The sequence below is a fragment of the Mangifera indica genome, chromosome 2 (assembly GCF_011075055.1).
Source record: "Mangifera indica cultivar Alphonso chromosome 2, CATAS_Mindica_2.1, whole genome shotgun sequence".
NCBI classification, from domain to species: domain Eukaryota; kingdom Viridiplantae; phylum Streptophyta; class Magnoliopsida; order Sapindales; family Anacardiaceae; genus Mangifera; species Mangifera indica.
In genome coordinates this window covers 8,021,766-8,048,124 of record NC_058138.1, presented here as the reverse complement: position 1 = coordinate 8,048,124, position 26,359 = coordinate 8,021,766, and the positions used below count along the sequence as shown (strand labels likewise).

General features: G+C 32.8%; 1 protein-coding gene and 1 pseudogene across 1 annotated transcript; both read left to right on the top strand.

The window, feature by feature from the left end:
* Positions 1-2,618: 2,618 nt before the first annotated feature.
* On the top strand, positions 2,619-12,634 carry LOC123209241 (biotin carboxylase 1, chloroplastic). The gene is made up of 16 exons (XM_044627121.1): positions 2,619-2,860; positions 3,216-3,553; positions 4,290-4,431; positions 4,550-4,648; positions 4,762-4,818; positions 5,208-5,279; positions 6,673-6,762; positions 7,661-7,720; positions 8,552-8,737; positions 8,851-8,943; positions 9,027-9,108; positions 9,575-9,681; positions 10,626-10,701; positions 11,222-11,268; positions 11,384-11,446; positions 12,266-12,634. The coding sequence occupies exons 1-16, from the start codon at positions 2,816-2,818 to the stop codon at positions 12,320-12,322; spliced, it is 1,614 nt and encodes a 537-aa protein (XP_044483056.1). The 5' UTR covers positions 2,619-2,815; the 3' UTR covers positions 12,323-12,634.
* An 11,052-nt stretch (positions 12,635-23,686) lies between these two features.
* Positions 23,687-25,988, top strand: LOC123206512 (annotated as a pseudogene).
* Positions 25,989-26,359: the final 371 nt, after the last annotated feature.

Sequence of the window (26,359 nt, the reverse complement as noted above, 5' to 3'; positions counted from 1 at the left end):
ATTCAAATTCTAAACGTTGAAATACCCTAGAATGTCAACAATCAAAAAATCGTTCGAAAATCTGAAAAATACAAGTCGATATATCATAAAAGGATGAAATTTGAAAAAACGAAAATAAAGTTCGAATTCTATACGTTGAAATACCATAGAATGTGAACAATCAAAAAATCGTTAAAAAATCTGAAAAAAAAATTTAGTTTATCCTAAAACGGCGAAAATCGAAAAAATGGAATTAAAATTCGAACTCTATTAGTTGAAATACGTAAGAATGTCACTAATCAAAAAAACTTTCAGAAATCTGGAAAATACGAATCGATATATCATAAAAAGATGAAATTCAGAAAAACGAAACTGAAATTCAAAAATACGAATTGATATATCCTATAAATAAAAAAATTGAAATATTGAGCTAAAATTACGTCATTACATCGTAAAATTTGTAAAAAAAATACAAAATTCGAAAAACCGAATCTCAAATTCGAAAACTACATATTGAAAAACCTTAAAACAGAAAAAACGGATATAAAATTCAAAAACTACACGTTGAGAAACCCTAGATATAAAAAATATCAATGTACCCCCTGAGAAAATTTCTACTACAAATAGGTTCATTATTTATCCCTTGCCCCCTCAATAATTTTCTAATCTTTAGCGCCCCTGCAGTTTCAAAAAAGTAAATTTTCCCCTCAACCCACGGTATTCACGGCATCAGCCCACTGTCACATGATAAATTTCAGAAACACCCGCTGTGGACTAACCACTCTTGGCTAGCTCCCTAATGTTTTGAAAACGCTACTTAACCCCCTAACCCACAGTCAATCTGTCCTGAGCGTGGGAGAATTTGTCCTAATCGTGGGATGTATTATTCCCACGGTTGGACTATCGATCACTTCGGACGCATTTTTCGGCCAAAAATTCATCGTTTCGGCCTCCAATTTCAACACAAATCAAATCTATATAGACTATAACACAAAACCCCTCAACAAATTCAACGAAAACAACCAATAATCAAAACATTTTAAGTATTGTTCAAAATCGAAACCCTAAAGTTTCAAGCCGCAAAATCTCACTCAAATTTCAATAATATGAACAATAACTTGATTTAAATAAGATTAGGAAAGATATACTAACCTTTTTTGCCATTTTCGATTTTCGAAAAACACAAAAATCGTCAAAAATCTGTTCGACCATGCGATGACCGTGGAGTGCGATTTTTCTTTGAATTTGCACAATGGAACTGTGGGAAATATGAAAATTTTCTTTGTCTATATATAGAGGTAGTTTGGTTATTTCACAAAAGGGAGAAGGACTATTTCCCCCCCAACTTTAGATGCGTTTTCAAAATGCCGTCCACAACAGATGAAAATCCACTTTTCCCACCTATGAGCCATTAATATGGATGATTTCTGTTTGCATAAGGGTAAAATATCCATTTTACCCTTGTTAGATGAAATGACAAAAATACCTCTCAAGTTAGTCTGCAAAATTCATCCCAAAATTGATGTAAAGGCTTTACCATTCACCCTCCTTAGGTTTTAGAAACTAACATTTCACCTTACCTAAAGTTTTTAAACTTTGAAAACTAACATTTTCACCCCCAAACCTAGGGTTTTTATATTTTTCAAAATGCAACCGCCCTCCATAACTTTCAAAACTAGCAGTTTCACCCCCATTCTTCAACTTCATCTCCCGACGTCGTCTCCGACTTCGTCACCGGCCTCCTCCTTCTCCTGGTGCGACGGCGGTGGTGCGATGAAGAGATCTTTATCTCCTCGTCGCACGGTGTGACGAAGAGACAGAGATCTCTTCGTCGCTCCACCCAGACGACGAAAGACGACTCTTCGTCATCCTTTGTCACTCGTTGCGTGGTCCAGAGGCTACGACGAAGGATGACGAAGCATAGTCCTTCGTCTGTTCTTCCAGATCTGGACGACGCTTCGTCGTCCAAACCTGGGCAATGAAGGGTCGTCCTTCGTCGTCCTTTGTAGTCAGAGATGGGAGATCGGTTGATTGCGTCCACCGTCGGTGGTGGCTGATGAAGGAAGCAAACCTTAGGGGTGAAATCTAAACTTTTCAAACTTTGAGGATGGGTTAGTTATTAGTTTTTAAAACCTGGAGGGGGGAAACTGTAAAATTTTAAAGTTTTAAGGTTTTAAATAGAAAATGACGATTTTGCCCCTGTTCCTAACTGAAAAATTGGACGACAATTTGGCCATGGGTGGGAAAAGTGGATTTTCATCTGCCGTGGGTGGTATTTTGAAAACGCATCTAAAGTTGGGTGGGAAATAGTCATTCTCCCTTCACAAAAATTGGATATTTTTGCTTTAACTTGATTGTTTTGAGTAATTTCGTTTAGATCCCCTTAATTTTGACTATTTATTATAATTTTTTTATATAATGTGTTATCATGTAATTAAATATTAATTTATCGATAATTTAAAATTATTTAATTATTTAATAATATATATCGAATATATATTTATTTATATTTGAAAGGTGGATATGTATGGTTTTGTTAAATTTATAATTAAGGATTTACATCATTAATCATAGAAAAGGGGTATCGAGTCCATTACCCGTTGGATTAAAATCACCCATTTTAGTGAACCCGACCCGAGAGTTGCCTCTCAGTGAGCCGTGACCATTGAAGCGGAGCATTCAATTCGTGAGTCACCTCGTTTCCATCGACAACTTCTCCATTCAAATCTCAACTTCTCCGCCCACTTCTTCACCACATTCCTCTCTTTTCACTTACAAACTTCTCTCTTTCTCGCTACATTGCATTTAAACTCCTCTCATTTCAGCTTCATTCAAAATGGATGCGTCGATGACCATGTCCAAATCCCTCTCAACTCCTCCTGTAAGTCTCTGAGTCCATTTCCTTAACTCGTATAATTAACTTGTTTCATAATCTTATGAACCTCAATTCAATTTATCTCATTTACATTTCTATTGTATTAATAGATCGTTCTTGTATTTTCTTTGTGTGATTCTGCAATGAACTTAAATTCATCTGTATTGGTGTTGAGCTGAGCTCTTATCGGTTAACGGAGGCTAATGATAATTTTCAAATTGCTGGGACTATTAATTACTGTAAAGTTTAGGGGTGCTTGTGAGATTAGCCTTTTTTCCCCCTTTAGAGATGAGGGGTTTGATGCCGTAATGAATCTTGAATTCATTTAATTTATGTTTTTTTTTTATTGTCTTTTATGAAGGCATTATTCATTGGGAGGAGTAGTGGAATAAGGAGTTCTCAATGTAGCTTTATGGTGGGGAATAGTAGGATTAGTTTTCCGAGGCAAAGAGCTCAAGCGAGTAAAGTTAAAGTTATCCGCAATTCAAAAAGACGCGGTACAGCACTTAGTGTTGAGTGTCGTGGTGGTGAGAAAATCCTTATAGCTAATAGAGGAGAAATTGCTGTTCGAGTTATTCGGACTGCTCATGAAATGGGAATACCTTGTGTTGCTGTTTACTCTACCATTGACAAGGATGCACTTCATGTTAAGTTGGCTGATGAATCGGTTTGTATAGGTGAAGCACCAAGTAGTCAATCGTAAGTGCTCTTCGGTATTTTATTTTATTTTTACAATCCTCATTATTTGGTTTTATAAATTTTTATTAACAATTAACATTATCAAAATGGGATGGTGATAAAATGAAAATTTTTATCAATGTAGTGATTACAATTGAGTTCAAGCCTTAAAAACTAGGACTTTTTAGATACCTTGCTAGGAGGAAATGGAATTCTTAGGATTTTAAAGCTAATAAGGTTCCTGCATTGCTTTGCACCTAATTTAAACTCAAAAGACAGTACCTGACGTGTCATAAAAAATTTTGTGCAGCTTATGATTTTTCCCACATTGACGTAGGTTTATCCATTTTTTTCTTTTCAAATGATAGGTCATAACCAAAGAAACTCAATATATGTGACTCATGTCTGCACTATTAGTAAGCTAAATTAGTAAAAAATAGAATTACACGAAAAATTGTTTACAACTCTTTTACTAACTGTTGACCACACCAGATGATTTAGATCAAGTCAAACAAATCCATAAAATTGGAAGAATCAAACTAAACTACTTGAAACATATCAAAATAATCTTGAGTTACTTAAACCTCTAGAACCAAGGAATGGTTTTACACTAAATTCAATAGTATGATTCTTTGAGGAAAACCTTTGCACTGAAGACACCTGTGAATACGAGGCAGGGGTTTTTTGATTCATCCTTTTTCAATTTCTGGTAAGGATCATCATGGCATAACTTGCTTATTGAGCTGTCTTTCTGCAGGTATTTGGTGATTCCAAATGTTCTATCAGCTGCTATCAGTCGAGGATGCACAATGCTTCATCCTGGATATGGATTTCTTGCTGAGAATGCAGTATTTGTTGAAATGTGCAGAGAGCATGGAATCAACTTTATTGGGCCAAATGTAAGCACTTTAAATCAGGCAATTGTATGGTAGAAATGCAAATAGCAGTTTCCTAGCCTGGAATCTTCTCTATTTTTTATTTTGAATTTGTGGTTGAATTCCTATTATGTTTTGATAGCCCGACAGTATCCGCATTATGGGTGACAAATCAACGGCCAGGGAGACAATGAAGAATGCTGGTGTTCCTACTGTACCAGGGAGTGATGGATTGCTGCAGGTATCACATTTGGCGATTATTTTGTGTATTATAATCATAAAAACTTTACACCAGTAGTAATAATGAAAATTGGCTAAGCACTTGCTCTTTTTGTTGATTAATTGTTCATACAGAGCACCGAGGAAGCAATCAAGCTTGCTGGTGAGATTGGATTCCCTGTGATGATCAAGGTTAATGATCTCCACTATCATGTCTTGTTCTCTAATTGTTATAATTCAAAGTTCCTAATTTTGACTATAGCAGATTACAATTTATATTCATGATCTTCTATCAATAACTTAGACTAGCTTTTCAGGATTCTCTGAACTTTTTTCTTGATGGATGCTGCTTTTTTCCTTGTACTAATTTTTATTGTAATTTTCTTTTATGATCATCAAAGCTGAACTATTATAATTGGAAAAGTTATAAAGATGTAAATTCTTATAAAAGATTATGGTGGAATGGGTTTTTCTATGATTTGTAGTTTTTATTATGTACCAAGTACTTACATGAATTTAATTGAAGCATAAATTGAATTTTTATTAACTGTACTGATCTGAAAACATTTTACTGCTTTTAGGCAACAGCAGGTGGAGGAGGACGTGGAATGCGTCTTGCTAAAGAACCTGAGGAATTTGTGAAGCTGCTTCAGGTATGGTCCTTATGACTAGTTGTCTCTTAGAATTATTCAAGGAATGTCTCCCATTTGAAAATTCCAGTTCCTTTTAATTTTTGCCCTCTGAGTTCTGACTATGTAAAGAATAATCCTTCTTTGATGGTCAGAAACTGTACTTTGTGTTTCCTGCCTTTCTTTTTGTTGACAATTACTTAAAATTTTCTATAGAAGAAGCTGTCCATCTGTTGATACCATTGTATTATTGCACAAACAAACGTATGCCTTCTTAGTCTGTGTAGAGCAGATTGTCAACATCATTTGTATGTTTGTTATTTACTGACTTGGTTGTACTGATAATCGAAGACATACTTGACCTAGCTGCTGGATCTTTTAATGTTTTAGTGTCTGACAGAAAGATTTAATGTTAACAATGGTGAAGAAGGAATAGCAAACATCTTTTGAAATAAATTTAGATTTTAGGGGAGCTGTTAGAAAACCGAAGCATTCATTTGGATGTGAGACAATATATTAATCATGAGTTTTTAAATACTTAAGATGCCATAATGATAAAAATATAAAATATAGAAAATTGAAGAATAAGATAAACATTAAAAGCCCGCATATATTGGTATAATATTATGACTCTGAGTTTCTGAGTGGCATCTCTGAGATTCAAAACACTTTCAAATCACTTACTTTCTATTAGTTACCTACCTAGGTATTTGATCTAACAAATAGCCTGACTACTAAAGATCATACAATCTTACGATAATCTCTTGGATTATACCCACTGCACATGCAAGTAAGGTCAAGGGGTCTCTTGGTATCCAAAAACAACAACAACCAAAAAAAAAAAAAAAAGGCAGGCAGAGAGAGATAGAATTGTAATTTCACTCGGTAAAGAAACTTAAAGCATCATATCTAAATCATATATTTGGCCTCTTTGAAAGAGATCATTTCCATTTAATTTAACAGCACTTGTAGAAGTATTTGATTTTATGCTTGTTTTGTGATTTCTTTCCTTATTCAAAGTACCAGATTAAGGTTATCAAACAAGCTTTGGCGATGGAAGTGATTTGAATTTTTGGTTGTCCTTGATTTCTCTCATTAAATTTTAGGAATGTCGGTCATGTGTTTTGCATTCTATTGTTATTTGCTGGTGTGTTAGTATTTACAATTTCTTGATAGCCTAATGTTCCAGTACAGGATAAAACATGCTATCAAAGTTTTGATGTCATGAATGTCTTTTTCTCTTATCTTGTTTACTTGTTTATATGAATCACATTTTTCTTCCAATCATCTTGTGCCAAATCTTTAACATTCTTAACTATCTTATTTTCATATACCACAAAACCCAAGAAAAAAAAGAAATTTTACGCATTTTGGAGTTTTCTATAAATTGAGTCTGTTTTATTAATTTTTTCCACAGCAAGCTAAGAGTGAGGCTGCTGCTGCATTTGGAAATGATGGAGTTTATTTGGAAAAGTATATCCAAAATCCAAGGCATATTGAGTTTCAGGTAATTAAATTTTTTTTTTTTTTTATAACATATGAAATGCCTATAATTGCTATTCAAATATATCCATCTCAAGCCTAAATAATTAAAAAATAAAGTATCAGCCAACTGAGACCTGCTAACTGAAACCATGGAGACCATACAAAAGGTTTCTTGCAATTTGTGTTCACTAGTGATGGACAGACTCTGTCCCTCCTGTGTGAGGCTCTATGTATACAAATGGCATTAGCATTTCCACGGTACAATGGTTTTTAGGCATTTTTTTTTAGGTGGAATTTAGAATTGTACTTATGTATCTCATGAAATGAGCATTGCTTTCTTGAACTGCCTTGAAGCAGGCCAAAGCAGCAGTCCTATCAAAAGAGAGAGAGAAAGAGAGAGAGAGAGAGAGAGAGAGAGGAAAAATGAAATGCATAGTGAGCTCCTTGGTCTCTGAATGATTGGGATTAGAAAAGATTAATTCTGAAATTTGTTTTCTTTCAGAGAAGGGTACATTCCTATTGATGAAAAAAGTGATAATGGTATAAGAACAAGGGTATTGCTCTGTCACTTTTCTTCTTGAAGTCTAAGAAGTGGTCCATACTGTATTTAACTTTGCCAAGAGAAAGATTAAAAAGTCTGTACACCAGCACCGCTAAATTTTGACTAGAGTTGGTTCAGCAAACTAAAAACCTGAGCAAAATTTGTTCAAATTAAAGCTTCAATGTAAATTAATCATTTAGTATAAAATCATACTCATAAATATAATATTGCTCCTTATTACCCAAGCTGAGGTTGGGCTGGAAATACTACTCTGGTACTATTTCCTTTTTTTTTTTGTTTTTCTGTTTATGCAATTTACTTTCAGACAACAGCATGCTGTTCTTTCATATTAACTCTAGTGTACTCTTTGGCTTTACAGGTTCTTGCCGATAAATATGGTAATGTTGTCCACTTTGGTGAACGTGACTGCAGCATCCAGGTAAAGTACATGATCATGTTCCTCATAACTTCCTTGACCTTTGCCAAACAAAATTTTGAGAGATTGCTGGACTTAATCATGATTATGTCATGTGAAGGTAGTCAGAAGTCCTGCACGCGCACACCCCACACACCCCCCCCACCCAAAAGAAAAAGCATCAACCTGGTTAATATTTTCATTCATGATGATAACTTTGAGTCATTGAACTCCTAACTTAGTCCAGTTCTACGTGGGGTATTTTAACTGCATTGAGCTGGTTGCTTTGCAACTCAATCTTTGGCATTCCCAATGTGGACTAGAGTGATGTAGTATTAGAGTTGGGTAGCATGAAGCATTTATTAAATATTTAAGGCGGTGGTGTCCTTAGAGTTTATGATTAACCTTGTTACCCTAGTTGGTTATTAACTGGTTAGCCTAACTTCTGAACTCATCATTGACTAGTGATTTTTTAATCTAGATTGGTTTAGATGGTATATATTAGGCTGATTTTGTGTGCTGGAACTTGTATAGCCCTTTATCAGTCTCCTGAAGCAATTTGCTTGATTTACTCTCAGAAGTATAATGGAAATGTATAATTCTTTTCCTTCTTAATTTTAAATCTAAAGTAAAATGGAGGTACATTCCTTCCCACACGGTTCTCAAGAAGCCCTGGGTATGTTATGGTGCTGAGTGAAGCTTTTGTCATGCATGTATCTGTTAAAAGCCTTACTCTATTTTGCTTGTGAGAAGCCTTTTTTTCCTTAATTTTTTCTTTTGTATCACCATTTTTTCAGTTCTTTTGGTAGAAAAGTAGGTTATGAAGTAATAAGTAATGTTGAATATGATATGCAGAGACGCAACCAAAAGCTGCTTGAAGAAGCACCTTCTCCTGCATTGACCCCTGAGTTGCGGAAAGCCATGGGTGATGCAGCTGTTGCAGCGGCAGCATCCATAGGTTACATTGGTGTTGGAACGGTTGAATTTCTTCTAGATGAAAGAGGGTCCTTCTACTTCATGGAAATGAACACTCGTATCCAGGTTAATCCAAGTGATTAAGGATATGGTCTTCAGTTAATGTATTCTCAAAGATATCTGTATACGAGGATTAATCATGACATACTAACTAGCCTTTTTCTTTTTGAGAAATTCAGGTTGAGCATCCTGTGACAGAAATGATTTCCTCTGTTGACTTGATTGAGGAACAAATTCATGTAGCCATGGGAGGAAAACTTCGTTACAAACAGGTATTGAGAAGGGAATGTGAGACTTATGGCCTTACCATAAAGCCAATCTTTTTAATTTTTTTTCATTGGGTCCTGATCTGCAGGAAGATATTGTGCTTAGAGGGCATTCAATTGAATGCCGTATCAATGCAGAAGATCCTTTTAAAGGATTCCGACCTGGACCAGGTATATTCATATTATGTCTGTGCAGACGGGTGTAATGTCTCTTGTAACTGACTCCTATTGGCCATCTTCCCCTTTTTGTATGGTTGCTTATCACTAGACCCTATATCAGTTAACAGATAGGATTGCCTGTAGAATGAAAAACTATAGTATAATTCATATTAGTATGTGGCCAATACCAAACGACTTTGCTGTTATAGGGCCTTGGAATTTAATGCATTTAGTGGCTTTGTTCTTTTTTTATGCGCCATTACATATTTCTAGTGCCCTTTTTTCCTCTTTAATCTTGGAATCATTGTCATAGTTCATGAATTTATTTTGTTTCACCAACAGGAATTTTAAAAAAAATCAAAGGGTGTAAAATGTAGAAAAAATGAAATTTGTTAGGATAATTATTTTTTTACTTGATTTCAAGTTCTTTATGTTATTCTTTTCTTTCTCTTTGTCTTTTTTTTTTTTGGAACACCAGGGAGAATAACAGCATACTTGCCATCTGGTGGCCCTTTTGTCAGAATGGATAGCCATGTTTATCCTGATTATGTGGTTCCACCAAGCTATGATTCCCTACTTGGAAAGGTTTGTTGTATCCTTGCATGTTTTTCCTTGTTTTAGGTGGCTTGGTGTATGCCTGCATAGTTTATGCCCCCAATTCATCTATATACATTTGGATTGATTCGTAAGGGTGTTTACTACTGGCCGGTGTATGTATCCATGTTGTGTGCTTTGTATTGCATATGTGGTTTTTAATTTTTAAACTAATCTTTATTGTTTGCAAAACCAATATATTCTGGGTATTGAGAAAAGTTAGCCTTCTACGGATGATTAATTTTTGTATATTGCCAAAAAGATGTACCACTTCTTTGCCTAGTCAGGTTTCCTAATAGTTGCATGCTCAACTGCTATCTAGGTGATTAGAATATCTATTGAGGGTGGTAGCTTGGGTAGTTTTTCCATACTTCTCAGGGACAGGGACTTTTTCTTGACTGGAAAATGTCCGGAAAGATTAAGTTTTATCATACCCATTTACAACTAATCCTTAATGGTAAGGATGAAAAGTTGCAATTAGTAATATTTATTTTGAATTCCATTTAATACTTTTGGACATAAGTTTTAGCCTCAGCCTCACCATTGGGCTAATGGGAAACTGAATAACAAGAAATGGAATGTAAAAATCATGGCTTTGCACTTACGTGAGAGATTTGATTCAATGTATAATATAAATGATTTCATCTTTTAATATTGTACTTTATCTGGCTATATCAAATATTTGACATATATTTTGATTTTTCTTGTGAAAATGGGTCCAAATACCATAAAAGTAATTCACCATATAGAACTATCTTTACTGTTCTTTCCCTCTTTTCACCCTGGCCAGGCATGTCTGGATGCCTGTATCTTGGATTCTACACTTCAACCACTAATTTCTTATCATATTAACTTTTGATTGCTTAACTAACTGAAGTTTAAGATTGGACACAAATCTTCTTATTAACAGAGCCAATTTGGTTATCTTATTTTAGCTTATTGTGTGGGCTCCAACTAGAGAAAAGGCAATCGAGCGCATGAAAAGGGCTCTTGATGACACTGTTATCACAGGTAAGTTAACATATTTTAAAGTTATTGTCTCAATTCCCGTGTTTTGCATAGAAAAGAAAGCATAAGTTACCAAATTCAATTGTTGTCTGTGCTAGCTGTCATGTTGGCAGATGCAAGGAATTTCAGCCATTCTTACCTTGAAGGATTTTCTGACTTCTTTTGCTAGCTTATAGTTTGTTAATAGCCACATTTGCCTTCTTTTTAAACATTTGTGAATCCTCTGGATTACAAAATGTGTTTTTCTTATTCTTCTAATAATAATTTAGTGGAGTGCTGCTGAATCTAATATCCACCAAGGTTTGCTATGTGCCATTTTGGTCAAAAAGCAAGGGGATAAAAGATGATAATTGACTTTTAATGTGCCTGTAAATTGATTACTCGAATCAAATGAGAGTCTAATTCACTACATTGCTCTTTGGTCTTTTGAGAATCTTTCAAGTTAGAGTCATTGCTGTAATCCTTAACACCTATATATTTCCTAATAATCTTCTCTTATATATATTCAAATTCTTATATTCAGGTGTTCCTACGACCACTGAATACCATAAACTTATCCTTGATATTGAGGTAAGAAAATTGTCATCTTTTTCTCTAATGTGCACCTTCACCTTAGATATTGTGTTTGTATTTTGGATACAAATAGTTGACTCATCTAAATTGCCATGTTTTCCCCCTGTTGCAGGACTTCAAAAATGGCAAGGTTGACACTGCATTCATTCCAAAACACGAGGAGGAGTTACGAGCTGTATGTAATTGATAACTCTAAAACTAAATAAATGTTCTTCCCATATTTTCTTTGTTTCTTAAAATTCTTTGCCTATACAATGGGGTTAAATAGGAATAAGAGGAATAAGATGAAGTCAGTTGAAGTTTCAACCAATGCATCTTTCATTTTTCATGGGCGTCATCTATAGTGTTTGTTAGAATGGTCTTATTGAAATGAATTCATTCAGGTGTCATTGATTCTTAGTATTTTTATATCTTATTCATGAAGTTCTATATTCAAAGATTACATGGTAGTTTATGAGAAGTTGCTTTTATCTTCTTTGAAACGTGGCAGTGGGTTCACCATTGCCAGTATCTTTCTTTTTTTTTTCCGTAAGTAAAGCAACACCATTGCCATTATCATTGACCGTCATTTGCGAATTTCCTCATACCAGCAGATCCAATTTATGACATAAGCTGAAGTTGTGTGCATATGTGCACATATCATCACGAATGTTTCCAACCTGAGGATATTAGAAACAAAAAAACTATGTATACTAATAATGAGTATTAATTTATGTACTAATGATGACATATTATTCTGTGATTGAGTGATTTTGAATTAAATATAAAGTATCACCCATAATAGTTAGTACTTAAATTAACACTTAGTGTTAGGGTATATGGTTTTGTTATGTTAGAAATAGTGACATAAATTTTCTGTTCCTAAAAGTTGAAATATAGCATAAAATGTTTCACTTTTCAGTGCATATGAAAAATACTACCCTTTTGCTTATGCTACCACTTTTCTTGAGCAAAACATTGTACACAAATTCTCATCATTTGCATGTGCCTACAGCCCGAGGAAATTGTTCCAGCGACACCTGCTAAAGAAATGGCTAGTGCAACTGCTTAGATTAATCTCCTTCTGAAATTGCAGCTCTCTGTTAAAGTTATCTATTACCGGCATCATTAAAACACGTATAGTCTCCTTGGTTGTATTGTCTTTCTGCAAGAAATTGTAAATTTGCATGTGTGCCATACTTACAAATTCTGGAAATTTAATTTTTATCTGTTGAGCGTTGTGATTTAATTTGCTAATTACATGTAGAGGCAATTGATGAATAAGCTCACTGCAATGACAAAGGTGAGTAAATTCACAGGTGATTGAACTTTCAAATTGGGATTTTGTAATTGTAACGTTGATGAAACATTTTTTTTTTTTTTTGAGGAATTTTATTTGGAAATCAGTCCAAATCTTGTTAGAGTTTATGTGTGTGTGATAAATAAAAAGACAATAGCAGTTTAACACATACAGAGTGATCTTACAGAGAATTACCTGCAGAAAAAAAAAGGTCAACAAATGAATGAAAGAATGAGTATACAAAGTCAAACTAATTATATTTACCATTCCATTCAGTCTCTGCCACATTATGTTGTTTTTATGTCTTTGCAAAATTTATCGTTAGCTGTGTTTTAAAGCCTAGATCAAATCGGTTGATTGAATTTGTTTGATTAGTCTAGTCTAGGTTGGTATTGGAAGTCATATTAGTCATTAGAATGGATCACTCTGTGACTAAATCAGGTGAATCAGACTATCTAAATTCAACATTATCTCAAACAAACGCACGCAAACTCTCTTACTAGAGGATAAGAATGAATATAAGAATTATGGGATATCATCAGTAACCGAAGGCATGGGTGTGCACTTTAGACATGCACGGTTGTGTGTTATTTTAAATTTTCCAATGTGATATGTTATCCATCTTGTTGATATGATATCTAATGAATGGGTGTGCATCTTTTATGTCGAGTCGTTAATCAACTTAAAATCTCAATTTAAACACTTAATTAAAATATTAAAGTTATACCACATATAACCGTGATCATAAAAATATATGAAATGATAATTTTCTCTTAAAGATGTATTTGTGAATGTTACACTAAAAATTTATTAAAATGATAACAGTAAAAATTGAAGGCATCTATGTTATGACGGAAAGTATATAAAAAGTTTTTTTTTTATGTATTTTTAACTATGTAAGAATATCAAATTGATCATTTTTATTTATAATTTAAGACAAGTGATCAATTTTAAAATAATTGGTTAATTTACCAAATGAAGAGCTTCAACCTACCAGTTGTATACCTTTAGTGAGGATAGACTAAAGGTGTTGTTTACCTTGACATATTTGTGTCATTTCTATGTTTGCTTTACAATTTGAATGCATTTTTGGTATGTTTGGTTTGGGAATTGTTTATTACTAAAAATGAAATATTATTATAAAAACAGTTATTTAGAAGATTAATAGATATAAATTATAACTATGTTTGATAAAATTTGATTAAAAATGATATATATAAATAATTATTATGTTTTGTTATAGGTAAAAAAAATACTAATATATAATTGTACTTAAATGTTTTTGGATATAATTATTCTATAAAATTTTTCATGTAAGATAAAGTAATACCCAATTATATGATAACATTGCTCTTTCTTAAAAATAAAAGGTCAAATCACTATTTCTCACCCAAGGTTTGATGCAAATCCAACTTCTTGACCAGTTTCGTCTGTCAGTGATGGCCAGAAATGAAACAAGACTGAGAGAGAAGCTGAGAGGGAGGGAGAACACTGTTGTTGCAGTCTCCAATTGTTGGCAATGGTGGTTGGAAAAACTTGAGGGAGAAATATTGATTTTTCAAACTTTAGTTGGAAAAAAATTTGTTATATTTTTAAATTTAGGAGAGAAATGTAATAAATTTTTAGTTTTTTAAATATTTTGATAAACAACATTTTACCCTTGACAGTAACAACAAAATTTAATAAACATATGAGTATTTAAATTTTTGATAGTTAATAAGTAAAAAATTGGATTTGTATCAAACCTTGATAGGAAATAGTCATTTGACCAAAACAAAACTAATATTTACTATACTATATAAGACTAAGTGGAGGATAATAAATGTCATAACATACTTCCCAATCATTTTAATCAACAACATAAGATTGATAGCATCTTTTTGTTGCCTGTTAAAATTTTAAGTGATATCATTTTCATAATATTCATGGGATTTTAATATTAAATATGTTGAATTTTAAGAAGTTCTAACATCTATTTTTAATTATTTTTTTATCTTATTTGTTTACACAATATATAATATTGTTGTAAGCACGAAAGAAATAATGAAATAAAAATAATTGCATGTGTAATTATATATGTCTTCTTTAGCTAATTTTATTTCATATTATACAAAAAAACTTATTATATATCACGCACATATGATATGAAATATTTTATCTTCATAAGGTGGATTAAAATGTCACAACTTTAAATAAATGACTATCATTTGATAATGAAGTATAAAATGTGGTATTTTTTAATCTACTCAATATTTAGTAAAAATTTAAGCTGATTCTTTAAAAATCGTTATGTCAGTATTTAAATATTTTAAAAAACAAAATACGAATATTTTCTTTTTTAGTTGTTAATCTGAATTTATATAATAACCAGTCATACAGATATATCATAAATCTCGATTACTAGATGTTTTAAAATCAAATATCAATGAAATATCTTCATTAAATTTACTAAGTTCATTATTTTAAATTTCTAATAACATCATATCTTAAAATGTTTATAAGAGCACTCATAAAAATAGGTTGTACATTGTCTTACATAAATTATGCTTAAATAGTGTCATCACCAAATGAAAAAAAAGTGATCAGTTGAGATAATATACCTAATCATATAATTTTTCATGTTTTGTTCACTATATGTGCAATAAAAATATCACCTATTATATTATTAGATGGACTTTTGTACACTATAGCTCATATTGTACACTATACACCTATTATAATATTATAATTCTTCGCATCACTATTGTACACTATAACTAGCATTATGAATTTAATTAAAGAAATTTATATTAAATATTAATTAATTTATGATAAACAAAGCGGTTCTTCTTTTTGTCTATCGCATGTTGCCCCATTATCAATCCAAAATATTAGTTATGATGATTGTATTATGATGTAAAGGGGCAAAAGACTAAAAAGAACACCAAACTCCACCTCGGAGTTTGAAATTTTTCTAACCACTACTTTTGAGTTTGATGATAGTAATATAGATAAAGATTTTTCAGTTCTAGAATGATGGAGTCGACATGCATCAACATTTTCAATATTAGTAGTTATTATTAAACAAGTCCTAACAGCATCGATATCAATTGTTGTAGTGAAACAAATTTTTATTCAAGAGGACAATATATTGGACAAGAAACAATTAAATTTGACTCTCAAATCTATTGAAGCCCAAATATGCATAGACGATTGGACAAAAGTTGAATTATGCCAACAAGATATAAAAGTGGACTTCAATGAATAATCTCTTGATTTAATTATGGATAGTTCGATGACTGGAACCAGAAATCAAGAAAACGGAGGTGAATGATAAGGTAAAGGGGTACCGTCAGCAATCAGGTACACAACGATAAGAGAACTACGTAGGTTTTGATTGTTCTAAACCACAAAAGGATACGTAGGAAGATTAATTGAAAAATTAAGTCTAAGCCTTTTATTAATTTTTAATTATTATAATTATTAATTAAAAAATAAATTGGGGCCATGAATCATAACCAATGATTCAATATCAATTTCGAATCAAAGTCATGAATCGAAACCATTGATTATGAACTGTCTTGAAATAGTTATGGTTTAAGGTTCCTTTTTTTTTTTTGAACCATAAACCGACGGGTTTGAACCAAAACTGTCAGTTCATGAACCATAGCATGGTCTATTTTTCGCACTGCACTTTTATCTATTCTACTTTTTGTTTCAATCAAGGCATATCAATAATCAAACCACAAATCAACCTATTTTCAAACAAGTTTATAAATGCTTGTTCTCAAGGCAAGTTAGTAATAAGACCATCCCCCTCCAAAATTGGAGGTAAATCCCCATCATTCCTGCAAAGGATTCAAGGGGATATATGTGGACCCATTCATCCACCAAGTGGGCAATTTCGTTATTTTATGGTCTTAATTGATCCATCTGCACAATGGTCTCATGTTTGTTTATTGCCTACCCGAAATGTTACATTTGCTAAACTGTTAGCACAAATTATCAAATTAAAAGCACATTTCGCAGATTATTTGATCAAGTCAATACGGCTAGATAATGTTGGTGAATTTACATCCAAAACATTTAATGATTATTGCATGTCAATGGGGATTGAGGTTGAACATCCAGTCCCGCATGTCCACACACAAAATGGATTAGCTGAGTCTCTTATCAAACGACTCCAGGTAATTGCACGAACTTTATTACTGAAAAGCCAATTACCTACTTCTATGTGGGGACATGCTATATTACATGCTGCAGCGTTAATTCGCTTGTGACCTTCTTCTTATCATCAATATTCTCCTCTACAATTGGTTCTTGGTTACCAACCTGATGTATCTCATTTGAGAATATTTGGGTGTGTTGTATATGTCCCTATTGCGTCCCCTCAACGCACAAAAATAGGACCCCAATGTCGTTTGAGAATATATGTTGAATATAATTCACCATCCATTATCATGTACCTGGAACCATTAACAGGTGATCTTTTTACTGCACGATTTGCATATTGTCACTTTGATGAGACAACTTTCTCGTCTTTAGGGGAAAAGAAAATGTCTCCTGAAGTTAGGCATGAACTTACTTGGTATATACCTACAATGTCTCATTTAGATCCTCGCACATTCCAAAGTGAAACTGAAGTTCAGAGGATAGTGCGTTTACAAATTATTACCAACTAAATGCCTGATGCATTTGTTGAAACAGCAAAAGTGACAAGATCACATGTTCCAGCTGCTAATACACCAGCAAGAATCAATGTGACTGCTGAACAGTCCATTCGAGCCGTGACTGATCCATCTACCTCACGCCAGAAGCGTGGTAGACCTGTTGGATCAAATGACACTGTTCCTCGAAAAAGAAAGGCAAATAATCAAACAAATATTTCTCCAGAAGAGGTTATGGTCCCTGAAGAGACTCAAGCCCCTGAAGTGGCACAAACCCCTGAAGTGGTACAAATTCCTGAAGAACAGAAAAATGAGAATATTGAAATATCTTTAAATTATGTTCATACACGAGAGGTGTGGAATCGTAAAACATTTATAATTGATGACATATTCTCATTTGCAGTAGCTACTGAAATTCTGAATGATGATGATTTTGAACCACGTACTATGGCTAAATGCAAACAAAGACATGATTGGCTTAAATGGGAAGAAGCAATTCAAGCAGAATTAGATTCTCTAGCAAAACGTCAAGTGTTTGGGCCTGTAGTTCCAACACCTCAAGACGTACAACCCGTTGGATATAAATGGGTATTTGTGAGAAAAAGAAATGAGAAAAATGAAATTGCTAGATATAAAGCCAAGCTTGTAGCCCAAGGCTTTTCCCAAAGGCCCGGTATAGACTTTGATGAAACATATGCACCTGTGATGGATATAATCACATTCAGATATTTAATCAGTTTAACAGTCTCTGAAAGACTGGATATGCGTTTAATGGACGTAGTTACTGCTTATTTGTATGAAAATTTAGACGCTGAAATTTATATGAAACTCCCTGAAGGATACAAATTGCCTGAAGTAAAAAAGGTCAATTCAAGAGGCTTGTACTCAATTAAATTACAATGATCATTGTACGAATTAAAATAATCCAGACGTATGTGGTACAATCGCCTCAATGAATATTTGAAAAAAGAGGGCCATGTGAATGACCCTATATGCCCATGTGTCTTTATCAAAAGGTCAGAATCGAGATTTACTATTGTAGCAGTTTATGTTGATGATATGAATTTAATTGGGACTCCTGAAGAGCTCTCAAAAACTATTGAATATCTGAAAAAAGAATTTGAAATGAAGGATTTGGGGAAAACAAAATATTGTCTCAGCTTGCAGATCGAGCACAATTCAAATGGAATACTTATCCATCAATCAGCGTATATTGAAAAATTATTAAAACGCTTTAATATGGATAAGGCTTATCCTTTGAGCACCCCAATGGTTGTTCGGTCTCTTGATCCAAAAAAGGACCCATTTCGTCCTAAAGATGAAGATGAAAAGATACTTGGTCCTGAAGTACCATATCTTAATGCCATTGGAGTCTTATTATATTTGGCCCAATGTACAAGACTGGATATATCCTTCGCAGTTAATTTATTGGCCCGATTTAGCTCTGCACCAACCCATCGTCACTGGAACAGAATCAAACATATACTCCGTTACCTACGTGGAACTAGAGATTTGGGATTATTTTATTCTGTCAAATCCCCTAAAAATCCTAGTTTGGTTGGATATGCAGATGCTGGTTATCTTTCTGACCCCCATAAGGCCCGTTCACAAACGAGATATGTTTTCACTTATAATGACACAGCTATATCATGGCGTTCCACCAAGCAGACCTTGGTTACAATTTCTTCAAATCATTCAGAAATTTTAGCTCTCCATGAAGCCAACCGAGAATGTATATGGTTATGGTCTGTCATCCATCATATCCGAAATGCATGCAGTCTTCCTTTTACAACAAACACTCCTTCCATATTATATGAAGACAATGCAGCATGTATAACCCAAATTAGAGGTGGATATATCAAAGGAGACCGAACCAAACATATCTCACCGAAGTTCTTTTACACTCATGAGCTCCAGCAGAGTAAAAAGATTGATGTCAAGCAAATAAGATCCAGTGAGAATCTTGCAGATTTGTTCACTAAGACACTATCGACATCAACATTTGAGAAGTTAGTGTATAACATCGGTATGAGGCGGCTTAACAAGCAATCAAGTTAATCCTACTACAAAGAGGGGGAGTGTTCATCAGGGGGAGCATTCATCAGGCAAAATTTTGAAGTATTGGACAAAAGGTGCACTGTACTCTTTTTCTCTTCACTAGGTTTTGTCCCATTGGGTTTTCCTAGTAAGGTTTTTAATGAGACAGTTTAAGCACGTCCAACACCATCTTACAAGACCTTTAATAATTATGTTCCTTTGCTTTGGTTTTTATCCCATTGGATTTTTCCTTAGCAAGGTTAATATAATTATCTGTAAGTGGTGGAAATCCAAGGGGGAGTGTTACAAAGCCAGGTGGCTTTCCACCAAATTAAGTCAAGAAAAGGTGGTGGGAAAGCATTGATTGATTGCAAGCACATGAGAAGAAAATTCGGCCAAAGGAGTGGGAATGCATTAATAGCTTTAGAAACTTAGCTTGGAAGAAAGTTATTTTTACGGAGGGGCGGCAATTCTCCTATAAATACCCCTCTCTCTTCATGTAATTGAGACACACCTTTCTTCACATAAAAGGCTTTTTTCTTTCTTCATTTTGCTTCTTGTTATAATTCTAGAAGCTTTCTTTCTATTAATGTTATAAATTACATTATTTTAAACACACCTAACTTATTCAGGTTGAATGTGATTTTTTCACCATGAGTTGGAGGTTGAGTGTGACGTTCCCCTTGTATTCTCAAGTACACTACACGAGGTTGAAAAAGTATATCTGACCCACACTAATCCTTGAAATCATGGTTTTAAAATCTGAAAAAGTATATCCACGGTTTGACTTGAATCCAAAAGCAATTGTCGTTTTAGGTGACAATCCAATTTTTTAGCATAAAAATACTTTCATTTTTAATCAATATAACAAATAAATAAAAAATATATTAAAATATTTAAGTAAAATAATATTTTTTTATTTTTTTATTATATACAACTAAATATAATAATTATTTATATTTATAAATTATTTTTGTAATAATTTTTTATTTTTTTAATAAATCATAATGCAAGGGAAAATTTTAATTTTGATCCCAATGCAAAATGAACAATTATACTCACCAATATATGCATGTTGTACACATTTGTTCAGTGGCTGGCTCTGATCAGGCAATAAATAGTATGCACGTTGTATAAATTTGTTGTCAATGTTTTTAATATAATTCTAAACAATATAATTAAAGATATGTATGTAAATAATGTGTATAATTTTATATACAAATAATTATATGTTATCAAGCAATCTGAACTGTCAGCAAACTCATTTACAGACCAAACTTTCCTTTCACGTTGATCTCCACCACCCTGATTGAGACTTGCATTATAAATTTCTAATGCGTGCAATCTAGTTAACAGTAATATATCTTTTTTTTTTTATATAGTTTTACTGATAAAATTATGTATACATAATGTTAAGAATACAATTAATTATATAGATAATATATGATGGGTGATTTTAAATAAATATAAAATAATATGTAATTATTTAATGATATATTATCTAAATATTTAATTATATACTTCAAATTGTATATATGAAGTTTTATTAATGGATAATTACAGATAAATGTGAAGTTTATGATTGGGGCGATGAATATCTTTTCTTTTTTCAATAAAAATGATACTCAACAGAATAAAAATGATTCAATAAAAGTAATGAATCAACGTAAATTCTTCCTTCAAGTCTAATAAAGATACAAAAATAATATTTCATATATATATATATATATATATATATATATATATATATATAAAAGCCAAAAGACTATTTCCCACCCAAGGAATGCTATTTTCTCAAGTTTTTCTCTTTTAACTTTAAAAATTTTAAATAGCTATTTATGAACAGTTAAAATTAATGGTAATAAGGGTAAAATCGTTATTTTATTTATAATATTAAAAATAAAATAAAATATAATTTCTTCCCTCCCCCCAAGCTTTGAAAACTAAAAATTTTCTTTAACCTAAGTTTTAAAAAATGATAATTTTCCCCTAGGGTTTCATTTCTAAATCTCCGACACCATTGTCGATAGCCCTCCCTTTACAGCTTTCTCTCCCTCTGGTAGCGCCTCTCTATCCATTTGGACATCTAATCGATATCGGAGGAGCCGTGGAAGACGACTTCGTCTTCCCCAACGAAGCTCTTTGTTTTCTTTAACTCCTTCGATGCCGATTAAACGTCTAAATAGGTGGAGATAAATTGTCAAAGGGAGAGAAAGCTTCAGGAGGGAGAGATCGTTGGTAATGACACCAAAAATTTTGAAACGAAACCCTAGGGGGAAACTATCATTTTTTAAAACTTAGGTTGAAGAAAACTTTTAGTTTTTAAAGTTTAAGGGCCAAAAAGAGAAAAAATTTTAAGGGGTTAAGATTTCATTAATTTTAACTATTCATAGATGGGTATTTGAAATTTTCAAAGTTAAAAGAGAAAAACTTTTGAAAGCAACATACCTCGAGTGGGAAATAGTCTTTGGGGTATATATATACATATATAAAAGTAAGATCTAATTAATTTTATAGGGTTTAATCTTTCGTATTAAATGAGGTTTAAATAATTTTTTTTTTTAAGATATAGAAGATATGTACTTAGTGATATTGATAAATTAAGGGCTAAAATAAATACTTCATTGTAGGTTTTGAAAGCTCGGGAGGTCTACGAGGCTCCTTCTTTAAGTACCCAAGCAGACAATATAGGACAAAGAATATAGAATAAACTGACTGAAAAATAATAAAGAATAAGGGCACTAGAATGTCATATATTCCTTCACTTTAGATGTCTCTGGAACAGGGGAGAGGCATAAGTAGTCAATGGTTGCTCGCCATGGCCAACTAGATTGCACGCATTAGAAATTTATAATGCAAGTCTCAATCAGGGTGGTGGAGATCAACGTGAAAGGAAAGTTTGGTCTGTAAATGAGTTTGCTGACAGTTCAGATTGCTTGAAAATCGTTGGACACATTTTTGTTGATGGCTCAAATTACCCAAAAGTGGGTTTGTTGATGGTCACATTACCATGTTTATCTTCGGAAACTTTCCATCCTCACTATGCTCGTCAAAAGTGGGTAAATTTTTTTTTTGGGGTAAAAAATTGTGGGAAAACTTTTTATATTCTGATCGGTCCCAGAAAGTTTCAGATTTACCTTTTTTTGTAATAAATAGGAATTATATATTATGTTTTATATTTATCGTATTTTTAAATTTTTGGCTAAACTTAAAGTACAAAATTATCTCTTCAATTTTCATTTATTTACAAAAATATCATTGATATTTAAAAAAAAACTCAACAATATTTCTTTTTTAATTCCCAGCTTTAATTTTGCATTTTTCTCCTTTGTGGACTGTACAAAGATTCACTCTTATTTAAAGTCTGAAATCTAAATTGATTAATTTGCTTTTTTCCCTGTGGTCTGTACATTACTTATTGTATAAAAATTTGGATACTGTATTATGTTATATTAAGTTTAATAGTTAATTAAATACTTTATATTTGAATTATTATATTAATTTTTAATAAAAAATTCGTGAAAAATACTAAAACTTTTATAGTATTGTCATATTTTCAGAAGTATACTATTGACGATGTGTTATAATAAATCCATATATACACACTATATTTTTTTTGATAATTTATGTACTATTTTTTTTATTAGAATGTATATACATATTCTAATCATATGATGATATATTATCATGTAAGTTTTAGTCACCTGTAAAAGAGATTCAATCATGAAGATTGCTTGATATAAAATCTATTCTTTTATCATTTAAAAAAAAAAAAAAAACACTAAATACACACCAACAGAACATTTTCATGAAATCATAGATGGTTTGTAAATCTTAAGCATAAATTTATATGCTTTGACGTGAAGCTTTCATAATTTCAGTTCAACATTAAAATTCTTCAAACTATTGATAATTAAATTTTAATATAATATATATATATATATACCGGCCCATTAATATATAAAGGCTCGGCCCAGCCCATTAGCTTGATAGGTTGAGCCTGAGCCGACCCGATCTATTGACACCTCTAGTCATAAACATGAATATACCATATATTATTTAATTTTTAATTGTTCATAAAGAAAAAACATAACATATAAATTTTATTGTTCAATCTCGTGTCTTCTTTGTTGAAGATTTTTTTTTCATACTGCAATGATTCATTCTGCACTGAAAGGCTAAGAAAAAAAAGATAGATGGTATTCTCTGTTTTTATATAAGTTATATCAATTAGGATATTTTAAAAAAAAATAATATTGTTATGTTATTTTTATTTAAATTTTTGAACGAGTGATATAAACGTATATACGACAAAAACAAAAAATAAAATAAAATGACAGCTTCTATGGTATTTTCATGCTGTCTTTTTCTCGGGCTGTGTCTATATATAGTGTCTGAAGACTCTGCAAACTCACACCATCTCTTGAAAAACAAAGCTATATTAGGCATTCTACGCTATTTATCCTTTTTTCCTTGAAATAAATTATAATGTCTCTTCAAGTTCTAGCCGTTCCTTCTTCGGTCGAAAATAATGCCAAGCAAGAAACTCAACGTCGATCGGCAAATTATCATCCTAGCATTTGGGGGCATCATTTTCTCTCATATGCTAGTGATTCTGTGGTAAATTAATTGTTTCTTCGAATTTGCAAACTGGAGTGATAAGCTGCTTAACTAATCATAATATAAGCATTATGTCCTACATATCTTCTTACCAATCTATTTTGCTTGTTCAGGATACTGATGATAACCCAGAACTGCTGAAGCTGAAGGAGGAGATTATAAGCATGCTAAGGGATGACGCAAATAAGCCTGAGCAAAAACTTGAGTTGGTTAATGCAATCCAACGCTTGGGGGTGTCTTATCATTTTGAAAGTGAGGTCAGGGAAATCTTGGAAGAAGTCTATAAGGCTCACAATGAAACAGACTTGGGAGATCACACTGATGAGCTATACTCCATCTCTCTTAGATTCCGATTGCTTAGACAACATGGCTATAAAATCCCATGCGGTATATTTTATAAGTTCTTTCTCCTCAGCATTTTTTTTTTTTTTAAATTTCTTTGAATAGTATGTTATTTAGATGCGTTGGGCTGTCGGTGAATGAGCAGATGTGTTCAACAAGTTCAAGGGCAATAATGGGAGTTTTAAGGCATCTCTTACAGAAGATGTTCGAGGAATGTTAAGCTTTTACGAAGCCTCACATCTCAGAATTCATGGAGAAACGATACTGGATGAAGCCCTTGCTTTCACTACGAATCAGCTTGAGTCCTGGGTAGCAACTCAACCCAGCTCTCATCTTGCAGGGCAAATTAAGCATGCCTTAACTCGACCTCTTCGCAAGAGCTTACCTAGGCTGGAGGCAAGATATTACATGAACATCTATCACGAAGAAGCTTCCCACAATGAAGTTATATTAACTTTTGCAAAGTTAGATTTTAACATATTACAGAAGTTGCATCAGAAGGAACTCAGTGTAATTACTAAGTAAGTTATTATAAAATTAACCATATGATTTATTTCATGCATTTTATCGTTCTAATAAAGTTGTGATTAGGTGGTGGAAGGATTTAAACTTCGCGCAGAAGCTACCTTTTGCAAGAGACAGAATTGTTGAGTGTTACTTCTGGATATTGGGAGTGTATTTTGAGCCAGAATATTTAAAGGGTAGACGACTTTTAACCAAAGTAATCTCCATTACTTCCATTATCGATGACATCTATGACGTGTATGGTACCATTGATGAACTTGAGCTATTGACCTCAGCCATTGAGAGGTAATATTTTTCATACTCTCAATGATCTCTGGTCTTCTCTAACCGAAAATTTATCATTATCTTTTCTTTTTTCAGGTGGGATATAAGCGTCATAGATCAATTGTCTGACTACATGAAACTATGTTATAAGACCCTCCTTGATATTTACAGTGAAATTGAACCAGAAATGACAAATCAAGAAAAATTATACCGTCTTGATTTTGCGAAAGAGGCGGTGAATCTTTTCATTTCAAAACTTCAATTATTATAGTTTAAAACAAAAATAAGATTCTCAGTACCTAATACTTACTAATGATGTTAAATTGGATTTTGATTCGACAGATGAAGAGTATAGTTAGAAATTATCACACTGAAGCGAAATGATGCCATGAAAATTATTTTCCAACACTAGATGAGTACATGAGTATGGCATTGGTTACCAGTGCGTACCAATTGTTACCCACAACATCTTTTGTAGAAATGGAAGATGTTGCAACCAAAGAAGCCTTTGAATGGCTATTCAGCTACCCTAAGGTTTTGAAGGCTGCCTCAGTAATTTGCAGACTCATGGATGACATAGTTGGACACAAGGTATGTGCTGAACTACATTCATTAATTAAGTCAGAAATATGACCAATATATAAGTGTGTAAGTTTTTGTTAAACCGTATAGCATGAGCAAAAGAGAGGACATGTTGCCTCAGCAATTGAATGTCACATGAAGGAACATGGCGTTTCAGAAGAAGAGACGATTAAAGTGTTTCGTGAGCAAATTGCAAATGCATGGAAAGATATAAATGAAGCTTTCCTTAAACCAACTGCTGCTCCAGTGCCTCTGCTTGATCGTATTCTTAATTTTTCACGTGTAATAGACCTTCTTTACAAAGACGATGACTGCTACACCAATTCTTATTTGACCAAAGACCATGTTGCTTCATTGCTCAGAGACCCCGTACAGCTCTGAAAGTTCAGTAGTATAAATTCGTCAATTATGCTGTGTGCCAATCTACTGTGTTTCACCAGTAAGCAATGCTAAAAATAAACTAGCCTAAGCGGTAGTTTGATTGACAAAAAAATAAAAGTTTGAGTGATGAAAAAGAAAACTTCATGTGTAAAAGAATACAGTAATATATCTGGTAGCAACGAAAGTGTTCTTTTGTGTAATTTGATTCGCCCGAATCTTTGGATGAACTCCTCTTCACCAAAAGAAATTCCCATCATGAGCACCTCATTCTGAACATGTAATTCTATTTCCGATCTCTTTTATTATTTTTTTGTAACAATTTCTCCTAGTCAGTCTTCATGACTTCCTAATTATTTAGCCTTACTAGCATAATATATTGTTTGAGAATAGTAATATAAAATAAATAAATAAA

Excerpts from the sequence above, each read along its gene's own strand:
- LOC123209241 (XM_044627121.1), top strand. The coding sequence starts at position 2,816 with ATGGATGCGTCGATGACCATGTCCAAATCCCTCTCAACTCCTCCT. Across the intron at positions 2,861-3,215 it reads AATCCCTCTCAACTCCTCCT|GCATTATTCATTGGGAGGAG; the intron begins GTAAGTCTCTGA and ends TCTTTTATGAAG. Across the intron at positions 10,702-11,221 it reads TGATGACACTGTTATCACAG|GTGTTCCTACGACCACTGAA; the intron begins GTAAGTTAACAT and ends TCTTATATTCAG.